Source organism: Xiphias gladius, chromosome 8, assembly GCF_016859285.1.
Source record: "Xiphias gladius isolate SHS-SW01 ecotype Sanya breed wild chromosome 8, ASM1685928v1, whole genome shotgun sequence".
NCBI classification, from domain to species: Eukaryota; Metazoa; Chordata; class Actinopteri; order Istiophoriformes; family Xiphiidae; genus Xiphias; species Xiphias gladius.
In genome coordinates this window covers 23,893,514-23,915,421 of record NC_053407.1, presented here as the reverse complement: position 1 = coordinate 23,915,421, position 21,908 = coordinate 23,893,514, and the positions used below count along the sequence as shown (strand labels likewise).

Below are 21,908 nucleotides of genomic sequence, written 5' to 3'. Positions count from 1 at the left end.
GGAATTTTGAGTTCAGCATCTTGCTGACATGTGGACAGGAGGAGCCATATACAAACAGCGACAAAGTTTACTCAGTGAATATGTGGACAAATAAATGACTTATAGTATACATTTGTTTTTTATTTATGTTTGGTTTTTTTTTCAAATTCTAGACAGTTTTATATCAAGAGAAAGCGGGCTGACAATTGCAGTGTGTCTGACTGTGTGCGTTTGCTGATCGTGGCTTGGTAATAGGGTTTTACTGATTTGTGTGTGTGGTCCTGTTCTAGTTTGGGTTTTGGTGGTTTGCGAAATTTAAGTCTGACAGTCATTTCTTAAAGTATCGTTTGAAGCAAGGAAGGGGACAGAAGGGAGGCAGATTTACATATCTCAGAGGACAGAGCAACAGTGAGAAAAAGCCTGAGGAAAAACAGCTTGAATGAAAAAGTGAACTGGTATGGACAAGGAGATGGAGAGAGAAGAGAGTAGGAGATTTTGAGCCAGAGGGAAAGAGACAAACAACAAAGAAATACGTTGAAAGAGAGAGAATCGAGTACGAGGAAACAACGATAAGAAAGAAACGCTTTACTACAGTAAAAGGAGAGACACGGTAAAGTGTGAGAAGAGAGAAGAAAAGGACAGTCTTGAGAGCAGCTGAGGTTAGCAACAGGGATAATGCACGCACCCTCTGCAATGAGGCATCTGTAACGTGACCTCTCACCTTTTACAGCTAGTTGATCAAGAAAGAAGTGTTTGTGTGTATGTTAACGTCTATTTCCTGTCAGCAGTGGCACACAGACAGTCGATCTGAGTGTTGTTGAATGCTATTTGGATCAAACACTCACAGACACAGACTTCTCCAATGTATTTTAACTTTGTTGAAATGTTTCTTACAGAAAAAAATTGCAGGCTCTCTCATGCTATTATTATAAAGTCCACACATAAACTCGAAAACAAGCACTCGGTTCCCCGTGCAGTATGTAGAGCCCCACTGTGGATGTCTGCTGAATGTTATTGCTCCTCTAACTAATACTATATACTGATTTGGGACATACAGTACATGTTTTGTTTTTCAGGCTTTTGTTTTTTTATTTATTTATTGTTTTATTTATTAACTAACACATTTGGTTGTCATCACTGGCAACAGACAACCAACAAAGTCTCCTGGGTGATCACTTGTATAATTCCTCCACTCTAAATCTTGTGAAGTAAGGGCCTCTTCATTAAGGTTTCCTCATCTATTCATTTTGTTTAAGATTTGAGTTTAGATCTTTAGATTCAGACTAAGTAAGTACGATTTTTAAATAATAATTATTTAAATAATTATTCTCCAGGATGATCAAAAAATTAATTCTAGATGTACCCTTAACAAATCTCAAAATTGGTGTGTGTTTCTGATCTTCACTGGGACAGGCAGGCAATCTAAACTTGTCTGGCCCCCAATAGCCAGATTACAGTCATATGAATAGGGGCTGTAATGTGTGCTGCCAGATGGTTTCAGCCAACCTAATGTGCAAAGCAGGGAACAGAATGTTGACACATGTAATCGACCGTTTACAAAGCAAAATAACTGTAGCACAGAGGGATGCAGTGTTATGCTGAGTGAACACATAAAATAGGCTTTAGCTTTTCTTATTATTGACTTGTTCACACTCACACACTGTGCTGGTCCACAGTCTGTGACTGGTTTCTCAGCTCCACACTCCAACCTAAGATGTCAGCTGAGATTTCCTTATGAAATATTTGGTTCAGTTTAACAATAATGATGATGAATTGAAATTTCTAAGTCCTTCTATCGCTTTATTAAATTAATGTAAACAAAACAATCAAAGTATGGCATATAACATAATTATTACACCTACTCAGAGCAGAGCATTCAGGTATTGTCCTCTACCCTTGTTTTCAGGGTAGAGGACAAACCTGGGACCAAAACAGAAATGTGCAGTATATGAGAATCACAATAGAGGTCTCTGCTTTACGTTGATTGTTTACTTTTCATCTTTCTGAGCAAAAATCATTCTCATTTTATAGAATATAATTACATCTTTGATTGAGAGCAGTCATTCCTTTACCTCAGTCATCAGTCTCTGTCTTTATACATACAGTAGGGATCCATTTAAATTATCGACACAATGCCTTAGCCTCATTAAACATTCATGACAAGCAAGTTGGTGATAAACAAAAAGAAGACTGAGGAGACTTTGAATTAATAATACGCAATGTAAAATTAATTTTTATGTCCGCTGGTAAAAGTGGTTTGTGGTTAATGCCTGCACCCAGTAATTATTAAAAACAATTATTTCTAGTAATTGCCGGTGGCTGGTGTTTTAGTGCTGCTTCATATCTTTCTATCCAAAGATGTTGCATAGTCACACTGTGGACATGTTCGAAGACTGAATCAAAAAGGCACCGCCAGTATTATAGAGCAGTCCCAAAAACCAAAAGAGAAAAAAATCTTTATAGTATTGTATGGGTGTGTGTTTGGGGGAACATTTTTTATGCTTATGCAACACATCCGCACTGTAATTCCGAAAATGTTTTGTGTTCTTGAGGTTTTTGTATTGGAACTGATACGCTTTATTGTAATTCACCACATTTCAGTTGTGTTGTGTAATATCTGTTACGTAATGAAAGTAACACAAAAATAGCAGTCTGTTATTTGGCTGATGGCCATGAGTAGGAACGCTTATTTTGCAACCACAGATAGAATCATTGTTATGTTCAAACATAAAAGAACAGTGACGATTACATAAGCAAGGAGGACTGCTGATTTCAAAGAGGTTTTCACCCTCTTTCTGTATGGTGCGTCGAGTTATCATATTTTAATGATATGCCCCTTACTTGGAGCTGTGTGAACTAAAAACATTAGACTTGTCAGTAACAACATGGTACTCCTGGTTGCCTTTGGCTTAATGAGAAACTAAAATGTAAGTAAGTTTTGCTGCTGGACATATCTGCCCCCACTGTGTAGGAAAGTAAAACCGAAGTCAAAACATTAATGGAATTTTAATGGTGGCTGAAAATTAAAATCTGCTGTCACATCGGCCACTTGGGGTTTCTGCTGATGTTAAGTTTCTGGGCGAATATTGGATATCGGAGTGTTCTTGATTGTCAGGCGCGTGATCCGAAACACAAAAGCATGAAAAACTGAATTATCTTATTAGAATGCCCTGGGAGCTATCTAGCTGCTTTGAAGAAAGTAAACACATAAGGAGGCTTTATCTTGATTTCAAACGAAAACTGTTCCCTCTACCAGCCCCTCCGCTGTCTGTCAGGGAAGAAATAATGTAGTTACAAAGAGAATCTGTGTGGTGTAGATCTCATGAAAACCATGCAGCTTTTTCTCAGTGTGCAAAACATTTTTGAAATATCCATGTTAATACCCCTTGTTTTATGACTTTCTCTGCTGTCCAGTTTCAAAATACTTGTTCAACAGCTGCATTGCAGCTGTGAAAAACAAAGTCTTAAATTTGTCCTGTTTTGTTTCAAGAAGGACAAGCACATAGAGTTGCGAAAAAGATTCTGGATGCTGTTGTTGTAAATGATTAATATATTGCTTTTGTTCCATCTAGGGGGCAACCTACAATATTTCAACAGTTAGACATTCCACAGACACATATTGGACTTTTCTGGGGCTTCACTTTTGGTTGTCCATGTAGTTTTGAAAGTTTGCCACAGAAATGCGCAGTGCTTACAAGTCAGAGCGCCGGCAGATTTGAATAATATTGTTCGAGTTACAGTCTGTCTTTCCTGTGAGGATGCGATGTAGCACGATAAATCTTCCCCCGCCCATCACAACTTGGTCAGCAAAGTTTGATTCAGGAGTTCCTGCTTTATTGTGTCTTGCCCTGGGCAGGCAGTTGTCATGGTAGCATCCTTCCGTACAGGATCTGACACCCGTGACCTTGTCACATGGATGAGAAAACTGATTCACCCGTCCCTGTCAATATTAGCCCTGCTGTACGGTGAGTCATAGCCCTAGCTTTATTTGATGAAACACAGGCTTGGGTCACCTGTGAACTCAGCTGAAGCTCAGAATCACCACACATTCTGTGGTTTAAGTTGATTTGTAATTTTTTGAAGTGACGATATGTGGTATGTTAGGCTCTTCAGGGAATCATTATGCAGTGTTTGTGTGGTCATTATTTGTTTATTTTGATTTATCATCATTCAGAGTCAAAGAATGAGTAAACGCTCCTCACTCCGAGATTTCTCACACTATGTGTATGGGTTATCTCTCTCTGAAGTGCACTCCTATCCAAAAATGTAATCAGGCCAAGCATTGTATAATAATCCTTTGGCAGGCTTTACATGTCAAACAGAGCTGAAGGAGCTATCTCATCCCAGCCAATAGATAGAATATTGCTTTAGCAAAAATCACTTAATCAGGTTTTGCTGGCTGAGGGAGAGAGCTCTAAACTATTGATAGGTCTCCATGGAAGAAAAGCAGATTTATGATAGCACCCAGAAGCATAGTCAAGAGCAGATGCAGGCCTGTAACATACCATATTTCCAGTTATTTTCCTTAATGATGAGATCTATGTCTTTTGACTTCTTTTGGTTGGTACAAACGGTAATTATAGGGCTGCAACTAACAATTATTTTCATTAGCAAATCCAAAGATATTAAGTTTATTATCATGTAAAACAAAGGAAAGCATCAAATCCTCACATTTGAAAAGCTGGAATCAGAAAATGTTTGTCATTTTTGCTTGGAAAATTGCTAAAACATGATTTTGATTATTATAATAGTTGCCGATTAATTTACTGGCAATCAATCAAATAATGTAGTCAAGAGAAGATGCATGAGGTGTAGCTTCAGTGGGAACAATTAACCACGAAGAAGAAAAATCTGGAGGCCTACACGTATTCATGGTTTTAAAGCATGGTTTTAAAGTATATATATATCACCTGATGTTATGGTTCTCATGGCTTATATTGGAATATATTTTTTGATTGAACCAGAAAAATTAAACACTTGCATTTCAGTTACCAGATTTTGACTGCATTGGTAAGGTTAAGACCAAGTGGGCATAAAACCCACAACAGAATCACATAATTAAGTTGCTACAAAACAAGAGTAACAACCACATTATTGTGAGACTTGCATTGTTCCCACAAGTCCTTTTTTTATTTTTACATTGTTTTTAACTAAAAAACAGTCAGATTAATCTTTATGCATTTGAAGGCAAAAGGGATAATTTCAAAAAAAAAGTTTTACCTACTGATTTGTCCTTAATTGCTCTTTTATTTGATTTTTCTGTCTACACTTCTTAATTTTGACCTCACTTTCTGCCTAACCACACTCAAGTTTTTCAGTATTTTATGTTTTACTCTTCTAGTCGTGTCTTTTATCTGAAAATATGATACTGTCCTTGAAAGACCTGCCCAGAGCAGGCTTCATTTGTAGAAATAACTTACCAGGTTATGTAACTTGCAAATTCCTGTGTGATATTAAACAGTCATTCATGGAATTGCTTGATTTTAGTTGATTATTTGACCAACACACCACTAACCATGGATTTGATGTTAATGTATTCAAGAGCTACTTATAATTGTGAGGATGTGCACTGGTCAGTTGGGATTAAGCTAATTTTAATAATGGATTTTCCTTTGTCTTTCCGCCTCCATTAGATTCATGTTTTATGTTGAAAGGGGCTTAAATAAATTTAACAAGTGTTTCAAAAAGAGGTTTAATCCCATCTTTCTCTTCTTTAAATATATTCAGATGAGAGTAGTCATAGCTGCATTTGTGCATTAATTGAATAGCAAATAACTATTGCACCCACAATTTTTATCCAAAGGGGCCTAGGCTGTGTGATAGCTTGAAAAGGAATTAAAATAGGGGACTTTTGCACTGCATTATTTAAAAAAACAAAAGGATATGGCTTCCTGATGCTACAAAGTGTGACCTGGCGGGCAGAAAAAACAGGATGCGTCTGATATGTATGCACTAGTGCCGATAACCTGGGACGATGTTTGTGCCCAGGTTTTAAAATGTCAGTCTTTGTTATTTCACAAAGTAAAAGGAGAGTGACATGTTTTGTTTGTTTTGGCAATGTACTCATCCACTTTCAATTTGAAATTAAAGAATGATGGAGGTTTAAGTACCAACTTTCAGATTCAAGGTTGTTTACATTCACATTTGATGTAAAGCGTGTAGAAATTGTATACATATTCATACGTACTACATAATTGAAATGAACAAACTAAACTAAAATTGTGTCGTCATATTGAATATTTGGTCGCAAATCCTCTGCAGTCAATGCCTAAAGTCTATGAACCATAGACATTTTGAGATCCTTGTATGTTACTTGGTATTGCTGACTCCAGATCTTACTACAGCCTTCATGACTTTCTGGTTTTGAGGGCTTTTTTTCTTATGTCTGGTCTTCAGCAATAGTGACTGACAGCTAATCCATTGTCTGGCTCTAAGAACTCCTTGCATTGCCTGTATGTTTAGAATTCTATGTTTAGATTGTCTTGCTGAATCGTCCTAAAATTGTAGTGACTGTGTAGGAAGAGCCACTTCTCTCAAACTGCTCATCCAGTATGGTTGTAGACCCCCATAACACATCCCCAAGTTGTTAATTTTAAAGTCTAGTTTGCTGGAATACAGAGCCAAAACTACATAAAATGTTTCACTGTCCTTCTAATTTCAGACTTCACTGTAAATATATGAGCCTGAAAAACTCTGCCCCCATGCCATTTGTCAGACTTTGGCACATGTGAACCCAGCTGAGGTGCTTTTAATTTTCATTTTCCATGTAACTGCTCTAGTTCATAGGATTTAGGACTTTGAGGTTTTGATTCAGTGACAATATCAGTACCTTTATCTAACCTAAGCCTGGCTGAAACAGCCAACTACAACACAGGACAGCAACTCAGAAATAAGCTCTCTTAATCCTCTTCACTTCTGCCTCTCTGATTTTCGATTTTCAGAGGTCCAGTTGTGGGGTAGAAGGAGACAGATCATTGGCCCATGGGACAGATGGGCTGCTGAGTAGAGAAAGTTTGCCACCTAATGGACACAATGTAGCACGGCCTTCCTAATTCATTCTCTGTCTCAGAGGTTTTTTTTTCAGCTGCCCTCTGTCTGCCCCAATATACCTCTTTTACTTCAGTTCAGTTGTGTGTGATAAGTGTAATTATATAATGGCATCTAATTTTCCTTGTTTAGGTCAGTATTTTGGTCCTGCATGGACATAACTTTCTAAGGTTTAACTACTCTGTGCAGCTTGCTTAGGTGAAGTATTTGTAGCAAAGAAATTAAATGGATGTTTTAAGTTACATTAAATTGAAAATAATAATAATAATAATTAATTTATACCCTTCTCTCCTGTTTTCTTTTTCAGGTCCAGTATCCCCCATGTTTGTGGCTTGAGTAGTGTTCATCATTGCTGTACTACAGTTTGTTCCTGTAGCCTGTAGCCTCATGGCAGGGTTTCCTGTCCATTGACCCAGTAGGCTGCTTTACTGGACCAGCAGCCATGTCCGCCTGCAGCACATTCACCGAGCACGTGTGGAAACCAGGCGAGTGCAAGAACTGCTTTAAACCTAAAAGCTTGCATTGTCTGGCTCAGAGTGGTGGGGGGAAGCCTCTCTCTGAGCAGAGGCCTCCAACAACTCAGCAACAGAATCCACCCCCAGCTGGGGCAAGAGCCAACCCTAACCTTACCAACATCTCTCAGAGGGCTGGCACTGGGTCGGCCCGCTCAGGACACTTCCGTCCACCAGTGGCTAAGAAGCCAACCATTGCTGTTAAGCCTACTATGATGCTACCCTGCTCCTCTGCAGGACTGGATTTAGATGGCAACCTGCAACGACCACCAAATGTAATAGAACAGGGCAAAACATCTGCCTTCACAGTCTGGAATCGCAATGGACTGAACCGTAAGAGGCCTGGTGGGCCCAGCAACAACAACGAAGGAGAGGATGGCAATGAGGAAATTGAGGGTTATGGTCAACTTAGCCCAAGGACCCCAAGTGGAAATAACAACAACAGTGGACTGACAGATGTCCTAAAGGAGATTGCTGGGTTAGGCCCTGGCCCTAGCCCCACACTCCTTTCAGGTTCTAAGGACATGTTTTGGGGACGAATCAGTAGTTCATACCAACGGTCCTTGGAAAGAGGCCTTCCAGCCTCAAGTTGTCTGGCCTATGGAAGCAGCAGTAGTGGCGGTGGCAGTACTGCTCAAAAACGGGTGTCCCTTAGCGACAGCACAGAGATCATCAGCACAGAGGGTGGTCGCTTTTGCTACCCAGAGTTTTCCAGTGAGGGTGAAGATGATGAGGAAGAAGAGGATGAGGAGGAAGAGACTGAAAGGGATGATGATGAACATGAGAGCTGGGATGAAAGTGATGAAGAGTTACTAGCCATGGAGATCCGTATGCGAGGCCAACCACGATTTGCAAATTTCCGTGCTGCCACACTGTCTCCAGTGCCCTTTGCTGCAGGGAAAAAGTGGAATACTGTGCCACTTCGCAACCGCTCACTACAGCGGATTTGTGCAGTTGACTATGATGATAGCTATGATGAGATCTTAAATGGATACCCCTCCATGGATTCAAATGGAGGTCTACTTCCATATGGGCCGCGTGACATGCAAGGCAGCGGTTTCCTATCAAATTCAGAGTCTACTACTTCTCCAGAATCATCATCATCACTACCAGAGGATTCTCGAACAACTTCCAGCAGTGGGAGCAGTGCCCCCCGTGCTCTTCGGAATGGCCTGCATTCTCCCACTGCCTCTAAGGCACCTGTCCCCTGCACTTCTCCTCCAAAAAAAGAGCCTGTCCACAGAGCACTGAGTCCACTCAAGGTGACTGAAACACACAAAGCTGTCCTGGCCATTAGATTAGAAGATCAGGATGCCAGAGAAGGTATGCCAATGCCCCAGGCCCTTCCAGGACAACCAGTAACCATCAGTTTCAGTCCCACAGAGGAGCAAGCGAAACCATACCGTGTGGTGAATTTGGAAAAATCGCTTATTTGTAAGCCTTACACTGTAGTGGATGTGTCAGCATCCATGGCCAACAAAGACGAACAAATTCCAGACTCTACTCCAAAACCCAAAAACCTGTCAATGCCTTCCAGCCCTACATCGTTCTGTAGAACTCCTTTAGGTCAGCCCCTGTCTCCAGCCTCCCCTATTTCTCCAACTTCTCCTGCGATGCCAACATCACCCATATCTGTTGCTGTATCCGGTACCTCCCGAAAGAAATCAGGGAGCATACGCTACCAAGAAGTGTGGACATCAAGCACAAGTCCACGCCAAAAGATGCCTAAAGTGGATCTGGGGGTTGGGAGTACTCCTGGCCCCTCAATCCCTGCACAACACTGCAGCCACAAGTCAGCTCCCACTTCTCCCATTGCTGGGCTGTCTTCCTCCCGAACTGTACCTGTGAAATCCCCCAACTTATCAGAGATCAAGTTCAATAGTTTCAATAATGCAGGCATGCCTCCTTTTCCCATTATAATTCGAGATGAGCCAGCCTATGCCCGCAGCTCCAAGAATGCAGTCAAGGTACCCATTGTTATCAATCCAAGTGCATATGACAACCTAGCTGTGTACAAGAGCTTCTTGGGACTCAGTGGGGAACTCCCACAGCAAAAGGGGGTAGGTAGTAGGGTAGCCAGCCATACATATGAAGAGATTGGATCCTCTGAGAGTGTGCAGTCCTCCTCAACAGAGAAGACTATCTCTGGTAGAGGCACATCAGAGAGAGCCTCTTTTGAAGAGACAAAAGCTCCACCTGAAGCAGTGTCAAAAGCACCAAATTTACAGCCTAGAACCACTACAGACTCTAGCACTGTGAAAAGTACTGTGATGAGCTCCATAGTTGGGGCCCTCTCTCCTACTGGATCAACAAATTCCCCTGCCATTCTTGCCATTACTGCAAGCCTACCTAAACCCAGTCCTACTGCAAATGCTGTTACACGCACTTGCAAGACAAGTGGAGACTCGACTTGCAGTAATGATGATACAGACTTAGCTTTGTCTTCCGGGGCAGTGGTAAGCCATAAGGAGGAGGCCAGTGCTGTTCTTTCACAGATTGTGGCCTCCATCCAGCCTCCCCAATCTCCTCCAGAGTCGCCCTCAGCACAAACCAAAACCTTCAGTTCTGAGGAGCTCTATGCCCTCCCACCTGATGCCATGAAGGAGACCCTCACCCGACCTAAGTCTCTCTTTTCCACAGCTGATGGTTGTCTTTCCAAGCCTAAGAAGGACACACCTTCGAAATTTTTGTCTAAATCCCAGAGTGCCTCTGCTGCTGTCCCACTCTCCAGCCCCCGCTCAGAGCCCAATGCCCCCTTCCCCCCTCCTAGATCTACATCTTCCCCGTACCACGCTTCTAACATCCTCCAGAGACATTTTGGCAACTGGACCAAGAGCTCCGCCTCCAGTTCTCCCATACGACCCAGTGAAGGTGAAGGAAGTCCAGGTGGAGAGGGGAGACGTATTTCAGCAGAAAGCTCCAAACCAAAACGCTGGATATCCTTCAAGAGCTTTTTTCGTCGACGGAAAGATGAAGATGAACAGAGAGAGAGGGTGGAGAGAGAGAAAGAGAAGGGAAAACTGGTTGGGCTTGACGGAACAGTTATTCACATTCTTCCAGCACCACCAATCCAACATCATCACTGGTTCACTGAGGCCAAACCAGAGGATCCCACCCAGAAGCCAACCATCATCTTCACCTACAAACCAGACAGTGGCAGTACCCCTGGTGATGGAGAAGGAGAACTACAAGTAGAGGAGTGCAGAGAAACTTCGCAGCTGACACCTGATGACAGCAAAGAACCCAGACCTTTGAGCCCAGGGCAAACACCACCCTCCCACATCATTGGAGTTGATCTCATCAGCAAAGAATTCAGGTATTTGCTTTTGTATTTTTTTTTGAGGTTGTATTTACTCTTCTTATACTAGTATATTAATAGATGCTCCAGTGACCAGAGTAAAGCCTTTAACTAAAGTTCTTCATAGTAAGGATTCTGTTTCAAACTGGGGTTTACACAATTGATGATTTGAGATAAACTAAAAAAGTTTAGATTTTGATCAGAATCATCATCATCATTTGCAAGGTATGCATACTTGCATTGAGTTGATATCATACCTTTGGGATTAAGGCCCTCTGACAAAATACATTTATGCTGCCATTGAAGTCATGTAGAAAGACTAACCTTAAAGGAGAAGTCTACCCCACAGAGCACCAGAATACAATAGTTTTCAAACCAGGAACAATTAAACAGGAATTTTGAAGGGGTTAATGATACTTTGAACTGCTGTAAGGTGAATATTGCTGTTATACAAATAGTTTTTAATATGCATTTGTCTTAAAGGCTTGTAGTGGAATTCTTATGAATCTATCAAATCAGTTCACACCTGTTTTGCCTACATCACCTCCTGCTGGTTTAATAAATGATCTCGCATGCAATGCCTGTGTTACCATTACCCACATGCATGTTCTCCAGAGCACTAATGGAGCCCAGCTTAAAATGAAGATGCTCAACCTTTGCCAGCTGCTCCTCCAAAGTGCCAGGGGTGCTTCTCCTCCTATCATACAAATCCCTCATCACAGATTCTAGAGATGTTTGATCTTAATTTGGCATGTCTGCTCGGCCATTTGCCCAGCTGCGTGCGTGGGCTATACAGTCTGTGGGGTCTCTTCCCTAATGTCATCTATTACCTGAACAGCAGGCTCTGTGCTCGGCGCTTCTCCCTTCAGGACTGGAACTCAATGTGTTACAAGTCTTCAACAGCAGTCGGATTAACAACTTCTTTCTTAATCACTGCTTTAGATGGCATATTCCCTTTAGCTTTAGACACACACACACACACACACACACACACACACACACACACACACACACACACACACACACACACACAAATCACTTTACTTGCCAATGTAGTTGCTGTATTTGTGCATAATGAGTTCATTATTTGTCTCTGACTTCCTGTTGCCCTTTGTGTTTAATAACTTGAGTTAAATTCCCTGCAGTATGAGTAATGGTGCCTCATAAACGTAGCATAGCTTGTGTTGGATATATTGTTTATTCTGTTCCAAATTATAAGATTGTTTGTGCTGAATGTGATTTATTTGTGCCGTCAAAGTGAAGCTACATGTTATTTTTTTACTACTATTTCACTCAAAGACGGCAATCAGTCAAATGGATGCTGCATTAGCCAAAAAAAACTCATTCGTCAGAAAGCTGTAGACTGAAAGCACTGCTAATAATGTGAAGTACTAATCACTTAGACAGCAGGCTGGATAATACACTATAAAAACATTCCCAATACATTTTGTGTTAATCATTGGTTTAGCCCAATATTTACAAGATTACTTGTAAATACCAAGTACATGATTTGATATAGAACGTATTAAGCCTAGTGGGGTTAAAAAATATCAGCCTTTGCACCTGCAAATGTAGGAAAACTCAACCTTAACACCACCCCGAGTTCAACAGTAGCTGATTCAACAATGAATCCTCTGACTCTTTCTGATGTGGTTATACATGTAGTCACCCACAGAAAAATAACTGAAGAACTTTGCTGTATTTTGGCGATGCATGGGGAAACTGTCATGAAGCATCTTGATATGTTTCACAAAATGGATCCCCACACCCACCAGCATGATTAGTAGGAATAGCACTCTGGAAGTGTTTACTGAGAGATGTCACACCTACAGTTTAGCTCATGCACAACTTGTTCAGATGTTTTTGTTCATCTTCTCACCAGATCTTATTCATACATTTTGGTGCTTGGCCTTTCACCATCACTTACTCTGTTTCATGTAATTTTTTCCCTGTACCATGCCTTTCTTACACATTTTTCTTCTTTGAGCCCGAAGCACTGTGAACTCTTAAATATTTCACTCCTCCATCCTCTCAAGAGCTCGGCCCCATTCTGTCTCTTTTATAGCTTCCCTACTTTTCTCTCCTCCTCAAGTTTCAGCTCTAGTCATCTCTTTATTTCTTCCAGGAGCTCCTGCCTCTTCTCTCACTTAATAACATGTGGTACAAGTATCAAGTATATGCTAGTTTTGCTGTTAATATGGGACAGGATATATTAGGGTGTGCCGTACATTTGAGAGTACCCAGTAAGTGTTACCAAAATGTTTGATGCCAAAATCCACAATTCATTAGTCAATGCAAAGGAGGTCTGACTCTGTTCACACAGAGGATGATGGAGTAGTCAGATGTAGATGAATGAAATATAAACTAAGCTTATAATGTGATGGTCAATACCAAGTTTAATCTTCAGGGCTGGCGCCAGCAATGAAGATACAGCATTCCTCGCACTAAATTTTTCTCCTGTTTGTATTGAGCCGTGAATACCTGCAGAAAGCGACAGGAGGAGAAAGGAGAGAGATGATAAAGCACAAAACTTTGGGAGAGAGAAAAAGCCAAGTTAGTAACGAGCATTAATGTGATATGAATGATAATGGATGGAGAGGGAGAGGAAGAGAGAGGAGCTCTGTGCATCATGGGAAGTCCCCCGGCAGTCTAGGCCTATGGCAGCATAACTAGGGGATGGTTCAAGACAAGCCTGAGCCAGCCCTAACTGTAAGCTTTATCAAAAAGGAAGGTTTTAAGCCTACTCTTAAATGTGGAGAGGGTGTCTTCCTCCATGACCCAAACTGCAAGATGGTTCCACAGTAGAGGAGCCTGATAACTGAAGGCTCTGCCTCCTATTCTACTTTTGAAGACCCTGGGAACCACAAGTAAGCCTGCGTTCTGGGAGTGCAGTGTTCTAGTGGGGTAAAAGGGTACTATGTGCTCTATTTTGCAGGGAGCCAGTGCAGTGATGCTAACACAGGATAAATATGATCTTTTTACCTGGCTCATGTCAGTACTCGCGCTGCAGTGTTCTGGATCAGTTGGAGAGTATTTAGAGACTTGTTGAGGCAGCCTGATAATATGGAATTACAAAAGTCCAGCCTAGAAGTAACAAAAGCATTGCCTAGTTTTTCTGCATCGTTTTTAGACAGGACTGGCATGATTTTTGTAATGTTTCGTAGGTGTAAAAAGGCAGGGAACATCTGTCATAATATTAATATACTGATCAGCTCTTATATTTGATACAAAAAAATATTTAGCTTTAGTATATTTCCTATAACTTATTAAGTAGTTACTATAATTAGTTTTTAAAGTATTGTACAAAATACATTTACATACTGTCTAGGCACAAACATATAAGCCTATGTGGAATCACACTTTAAGCAAACCGTATTTAATACATCCCACATAACACTTTCAAACATCTCACCTTTGGTCTAGTCTGCTTTATTTTTTTTACACCTCTCTTTTACAAACATTCCTTTGTGACCCTTCTGTTTACAGCATTCGCTCTGAACTTGTCAATTAGTAACTGATTTATTCACTTGGTGTGTTGGCAGTAGTTTAGGTTACATTGTTACTCCACTGTTTATTTGACCGTTGTTTTTTGGAAAATAGTTTTGAGTCGACCCAAAAACAGAAAATAGCTAAACCTCTCCCTTTGTGCCTAAGCTTCCTTTGGTTTTTTTTGGGAGACATGTGACATAATGTACAGAAATAATGTGCTTGTGGAATGTGAACAGTGCTTTGGTACCAGGCGTTAAAGGGAAAGGAACCGTTTTTCAATAGTTAGTCCCTCTCGTTTTAAAGATAGTAGTTGTTTTTTTTGTTTTTTGTTTTCAAATCAGTGCTTCTGCAAAGTACAGGAGCTTTTAGGTCTTCCCGAGAAATTTGATTTTTTTCAAAGACAAAGCAGTTTCTCAAATTTGCAATTTATTAAAATTTTTTTGCTGTATTAAATATGTCTCCATAAAACATTTTTAGTCCCACTCACTTGCACTGACCACTGTTGCCGACAAATTTTAATATTGTATGTTTCCTCATGAAACAAAATACCTTTGGTGCCAATATGTTTTTCAATAAGTGCTAGGCCTCTTAAAAAACTGAACCATCCCTGATTAAACATACCAGTAGGTCAGTTATAGGATGTTATGAACCGCTCACTCAGGTCATTCTACTGAACCTCTTTTTTGATTGGCAGAAGAAGGGTTAACTACACTGGAGTTTTATTGTCTGACAGTAGGTGTGGTCATCAGCACTTGCAAACATTACCTTAGACAGGTAAGAACATTTTAAAAGGGAGAACAGAGGTGGACAAGGAAATAGCACATGCAGGAAAATACTTTTTGAATCTTCACAACTGGCCATCTTACAATTACTGCTCTATCTAGAATGTGAATTCCCCTTTGCGTTCTATTCAGGGTTTCCAGATGGGAAGCTGCGTGAGCCAGTACAGTGGGTAAGCTTCTGTAAATATCTGTGACCATCTAGGCCATTTGAAGTCACGTTTACTTAGTAGGGAGGAGAGGTTTCTGAGAGTACTTGATTTGTGTTTTGGATTGTGATCGTTCACTTCTTGAAGCAGATGTCTGGGAAACAGTGAAATGCACTGAGGTGGCTTTATGCTGTCTCAACAAGTTAGGTCCTGACATTGAAACATGTAGCAGGCATAGAGGTATGTTTTGTGTCAAGGGCCTCTGAAGGTGTGCATGCACACTGGATGTTTTCTTTTTACAGGATTATATGCTGGAGATTGTCTGTTTGTGATTTGGTGCTCCTTTGGCTACATTTATCAACCAATAGTTTTGTTTTTGGTAGGATTAATGTTAGCTGTATCCTTGTGTTAGGGAAGAATATAGAGTTAACGTGTACAAGGCCACCTTGTCAGATTTTTCATAATAAATTTTCGTTCCATTATATCAAACTGTACTGTTGTTATGCTGGTAAGTTTTTTAATTACACTCATTCTTTGATGCCTCCATCTTTTCAAAGTTTATTTACTAGTTGTTTTCTACTTGGCTCACAACACTGTGATTGGCCTTTATATCAACTGTCTGCTGCTGGCAAGACTACAATAATGCACTATGGCAACTTGGAGGCTATCGATTGACTCTCTTTAAAAGAGACACAGAGGGGTTATGGCCTACAAAGACAGGTCATAAACTTGTCATGTCCGATGCTTTCCGCAGACGCAGTGCCCCAGGGTAGAGACAGATACATGAGCAGCATGGTGTTTTCTTCAAGTGCTCACTTTTCTATCACGTCATGGTCAAAATATTGCAATACTACCTGTGTTCCTTATAAAGAACACCCTTGACTCCAAAATGCCCATGTAATAGCAATTCTAGAATCGCAATTCTAATTTTCCAAATTTCCTAAAATTCTTGTATAATTATAATCTGGGCACAAAAGAAGGCCTTAGGAATGGATTTTATACTCTTTATGACTGACTGTGAATAACTGGCCAGCTTGTTGGCGAAGAATTTCAGCTATTATTAGTGCACTAGATTTCTGTAAAAAAGTGTACCCCAAACTTTCAACTTGACCAACGCCCTCTGTTAGCTCCGTTGTCTCTTGAGCTGTACTTTTTTTTTTTTTTTTTTTGACATGGACTTTTGTCTATGTTCACATAAATTATTAGTCATATTAGGAGCATGTGTAATCAACATTGGAGTCAGAGGAAATGACACAGCTGATTCAGGATAATACAAACATTACTGCTAACCAGCCCTACCCCTGACAATGCTTGTCGCTATAAAACCAGCCAGCCTTTTTGTGACCTTTTAGCTTTTTTGTTTTACTTTAGTGCTTCACTGCTTTTGTTTTATCTTTGTTTATATTATTCACAGCAGAAGGACAGGAAAGATAAATAGATACTGTAAATAAGATTTAGATTCATAATGGCAGTCCCAGAATACTATACAATAGGGCACCAGAAGAATGTCTCAGATTTAGAACAAATGATAGGGCCAGCCACTTGTTTAAGTGGTAGATAGCAGGTATTTTGTTTATTACAATGGGGGTAATATCTACACTAGTTCAGAATGTGACCCAACCTGGGTGGTCAAAACCCAGGTGGCCTGGGAGTCTAATGTCTCACATAGGTCACATTGAAAGTCCGTGGCTGGACTGATATCAGATCAGAACCAGGTAGCTTTAAGTATCCTATTTACTTTGATCAAAGTGGCGGACTGATCCCGGATGGCTCCTGAAGAAACACCAGCTGTGGAGGTTTATTCACCATAGAGCTGAGACAGTCAGTTACGCAGGTGACTGTGGGAAAAAAAAATATATATATATATGGTTGTTTCTCGATGAGCATTCTTGATGCATTTAACTTGAATTAAAAATAAAGGCTTTGTGGATAAAAATGCTTTTTAGTGTTTTTGTTCAGCTGCAGTCACTCTTTACTCCTTGCTTCAATTTTCATGTACTGTATAAGTTCACATTCTACGTGGCAAACTGTCAGTGTTATTGCATTTTTAGCACTTCCTTCTTGTTACTGTATTGCATCTATTGCTTCATTTTACTTAGATTTGTTACACGTGGGTAGGCTCATTCTCTGTGAACCTATTCAGTAATTGTTTTTGGACGAAGGGTTCTGTCGGTTAACAATTCTTTAAGAACCAGTGTTTGAAATGAATCTGTAACGAAGTCATTTATGGGACTCGGTACACAGTATCAGTTAGTTTTTAAAGTTAAATATTAGAACAACAGAAGAACAAAGTTGCATAATTATGATACATACGTAATCTGACTTAAATGTGTTTTTGTATGTACAGGCATGGTCAGAGAAGGAGTCTATGTTTAACAATGCTGTGGTGATTCTTTTATCATTTGCTTTTAGAAGAAATGCGCTTTGGTCCGTATTTGACAAAGATTATACTTGCTACATATGAAAGTGCCATTACTTTTAATTATTTATTGAAGAAAGGACTGTAGGTGGTTGTCCAGAAGATGTGTTAAACCTTTATTGTCATAATTTCTGTCAAGGGTGAAAATTACCTGTGTAGTTTTCTCATAAACAAACAAAAGTTACATTTACTTTCAGTTTTACTCAACAGAACACATTGTTTTAATCCTTGAGGTTCGTGAAACATGTTGAGTTCATTTCCTTCGTCATTAAATATTTGCAAAGCTGATTTTTTCAAAAGTATTTTAAAACATGCGATGTTTACATCCATGTTGACCTACTTGCATTCTTCTTCTCCCCTGCCTTTGCTGGAGCATTGGTGCGTTAATGCCATCTGAGGATCAGTGAAATAAAAACAATTGGCAGGAATGTATAGTGCATTCATGTGCACAAAACAAACAAAATGGGCAACCCATTCATAAAAAAATCACTCTATAGCACTACCAGCGGTCAAAAGCTCCACATGGTAGCTCTAAATACAAACTGGTTTCCAACTATGTCAGACATTTCAGGAAAAAAATATCCTTTTACAGTGCAATAATATGGTGATGCACACAGGCACCCCACTTACAGCTACTACTTACTTTGCTGTCTCCAGTTCATCAGTTGCTGAGAAAGATGAGGTGCGCTGATGAAGTCAGGCAAGCATTGATTTGAAGAACTGAAAAGACTGACCAGATAAAAACATTGTTGTATGTGTTTTGTTCATATCCTGTGATCCTTTTTCATAGACAAAATGAACATAGGCAGATGGAAGCACTTATCAAAAGCAGCTTGTTGATCACCTACTGACACTAATATCTCTACAACAGAGCTCACTATATTCGTCCTGCTTCTCTTCTGACTTTTTTTTTGCAGATATTTTCATGCAAAATTAAGCCTTATCATAAACAGAATAGTGAACAAAATCAAGGCAGTGGGTTAAATATCATAAAGGAGAAAGGAAATAAAACTAATTTAATCCGACTATTAATGGAGCGCATTTTCAAAACTAATCCAGCCATGCTTCTCTGTGTCTTGTGCAGCCAGGTACCGGTCAGTGCCAGCCAAACCAGGGATGGGGAACTTCCCGTTGCCACCCCCCTTCCTGCCAAAGTGAATCTAGGGCTGGTGCTTGGGGAGGGCGAGGAGGGCCATGCCAACCAGGTTGCCACACCAGCTTCAGCCAGCGAGGGCAGCGCCAGCCTCGGAGAGCCAGAGGAGGACGGGACTCACTCTCATCACTCCCACTCTCCCGCCTCCAGCCAATGCAGTGCCACATACAGCAACTTGGGTAAGAATTGAACACAGTTTCTTAAACTCGTGTATGTATGTGCATATATGCATGTATTAGCATTGCATATGGCATGACATGAAGTTGAGAATATGTACTTAAAACATGATTTACTTTGCTGCATAGGCAAGTGTACCACAAAGTCTGCAAGCTTTTATTGTCCAAATGAGCATTTTCCTCCTGCATGGGACTGATTTTTTTGATCGTCTCACCAAAGAATAACAGAATACTATAACTGCCAGTACTGCATGCATTAACTGATTTTCACTTGGATTTTATGTTGCAATGCAAATTTGTATGTTTGTTTCCCTCTGCAAAAAGGCACTGTTTGCCATAATTTACAGTGAACAAGGTCCTTTTGCAGTTCAGAATAGGCGTCTCATTTAAAAAAAAAAAAAAAAAAAAAAAAGGTGGAGAGAAATATGAGGGGGAGAGTGCAAATAAGCTGCTGATTTTACAGCACAATGCCTTAGAGCAATAAAAAAAGCTACACACGGTTAAGTTCCACAGTGTTTGGGCTGTAAACTATATTTTTGTTTGATTTGCATCTGTATTTTCTACAGATTTATATCAAACTGAAGACAAAAAAAAAAGGAAAGCAGCATACACTATGTCTCTGTTTGGAGGTTCTGTTTAGTATTGTTAGAAGGGTAACTGGAGTCTGTGGATGAATATTGCCAGAGAGTGTCAATCTTCAGTGTGTGCAGTTCACCTAACTACTACTGTAAGCGGCTGATTTGACTTTTCTTCGGCATCAGCACACCCCCACATGTGACGAGTCATAATTTATTCCCTGCTAAAGCAGCTGGAGCTCAAAATCTCGACACATTTTGTCATCCACATGCCGCAAATTGGAATCTAGATTAACGTGAAATAAGTTATTCCAGCGTGGGGTGGAAATCTTTGTCCTGAGGTTAGTGCTCCCGTTTGCAGAGCTGCGTCTGTACCTGAGCTTGGACAAATTCTCATCAGGGCCATTTGCCTCATCATATCGATTGGACATGCAGAAATGTACAGAGAGTGGATCACTCACATGAATCAACAGATTATGCTCCTATTTTTCCTATTCTTTGTGTTCTTGTCTGTCTCATTGCCTCTGTCTCTTTCTCTTGTCGTCTTCCTGAAAACAATAGTTGATGTAATTGATGAGTCTGGAGAAGGGCTACACTAATGACCGCATTGCAGTGTCCCCATTTTGGAGCCTGTTTGTGGTGACTTGACAGTGGGCATTTGACCATTAGACTTTGTCAGCAGCTCAGTATTAGCGGCTTTGATGGCGGTGGAACAAGGCGAGGAAGAGAGGGGTAGGCACGGCTGTCAAACATAGCTAGGCGCTTAAAACATGAGGCTGTCTGCGTTTGGGAAACGATCTCGCCGGGATCAAGCAGTGTGTGAGAGAAAAAGAAATGGGTACATAAAGTGATATGGTGTAGAGTGTGGGTACGTGGAGCACATGCACTACTGAGCTGCTTCACATGTTTACACATGCGGTTGTGTGACGATTAAAAGGGGTGTGGGTCTTCTAGTTTTTCAGAGGAAAAGTGTTTGTGTTTCGTTGTACCAATTAGGCTTTTTTTACAAGGGTATTTGCAAACTGGGCATGCTGTGTTTGCGTGTGTTTTGTGGGATGCTCAGTATGCACACCAGCTCTGTGGATGGATATGTTTTGAATGTGCTAAAAGCTCCCTGGATGATGCATGATGAGCTGCCCGCAGCCTAATTTTACTCTTCTACGTACTGCTTATGAGGGAACCAGGCAGGAGTGAGTGTTTGTGTTTGCCTGCCTTCCAACATTGTACAGTATGTTATTTTTGTTTGGAAGGGTGTGTGTGGTTTTCAACATCTACACACAGCCGCTGAGTGTTATGCCTATTTTCAGTTTCCACATCTATCTCTTCTTATCTGCTCGTCGGGATTTCATTCGATTTACCCTTCCTCTCTCTCTGCTGTGTTCCGTGTTCACATATTTCAGGGGAGAGTCAGGTTCATTTTTCAAGCATAAGTGTGTGTCTCTCTCTCTCTATATATATATATGAACAGTATACACACACACTTGTGTTTTAATCAGAGCATCAGGCAGTAAGAGGCACAGCGCTCTCTGCCTCACTCAGTGAGAAATCTCCAGTATTGGTGGGAGCGTTGAGCCTGCCTGTTGGCACCAGCGACTCCGTACAGACTGTTGGGGATGGAAGCAGAGAAAAGGTTTTCACTCTGCCTCCCTGCGCAGCTGCTGCACTGTATTTACCTAAAACTTTGAGGCATTAGTGGAATTGAGGTAGGCTTATTTTTCTTGTTTTTTTTCCCTTATTTTCTCAGTATTTGTCTCTTTCATCACCTCTCTGTTTATCTCTGTGTTATCAGGTATCTCCTGCTCACCCCATCGCCTCTTTGTATTTCTCTTTCTCTGTTACTTCCCTCGCTTTTTCCACCTCTAGCCACCCACTCCACTGCTTTCGCTTCATTCCTCCCCTCTGTTCCTCTTATTCTACCCACCTCCTCCATCGCCTCCTGTTGTTGTGGCGTCAGAGTTGGTTTTATTGCAGCACGACGGATGAACAGTATTCACTCTGCAACGGCAACAAGTTCCTTTATCTCCTTACGAACAAATGTTAGAAAATGTCAGTCATTGTTTACTGGAACTGTGAATGGAATCCCTTAAAGCTGTATTCTTTCGATTGTTTTATTTTTTTAATATATCAGGGTTAGCAACAATTAATTATTTCGCTCAGTGTAAGAAGGCAGTGTCCTTTTAATTTGAATGTTATAGCTTAATTATATCCAGCCAATGAGGAGATAAATAAATGGTAAATTAATTTTCTGTTTTTTATATCCTAAATATACTTAAAGACGGAGGAAATCATTAACTCAACCCCCCTGCTAGGGAATATAGCAAGCCATTTCACC

At 40.6% G+C, this 21,908-nt stretch overlaps 1 protein-coding gene across 3 annotated transcripts in view; it reads left to right on the top strand.

Moving 5' to 3' along the window:
* Positions 1 to 21,908, top strand: part of peak1 (pseudopodium-enriched atypical kinase 1) — a 108,210-nt gene that overhangs the window by 74,460 nt on the left and 11,842 nt on the right. For all 3 annotated transcript variants that reach the window (XM_040133120.1, XM_040133121.1, XM_040133122.1), the window contains 2 exons: positions 7,334 to 10,854; positions 18,757 to 19,004. In XM_040133120.1, the coding sequence (XP_039989054.1) occupies positions 7,469 to 10,854; positions 18,757 to 19,004 (3,634 nt within the window). In that variant the 5' untranslated portion in view covers positions 7,334 to 7,468. The remainder of the gene's footprint in view (positions 1 to 7,333; positions 10,855 to 18,756; positions 19,005 to 21,908) is intronic.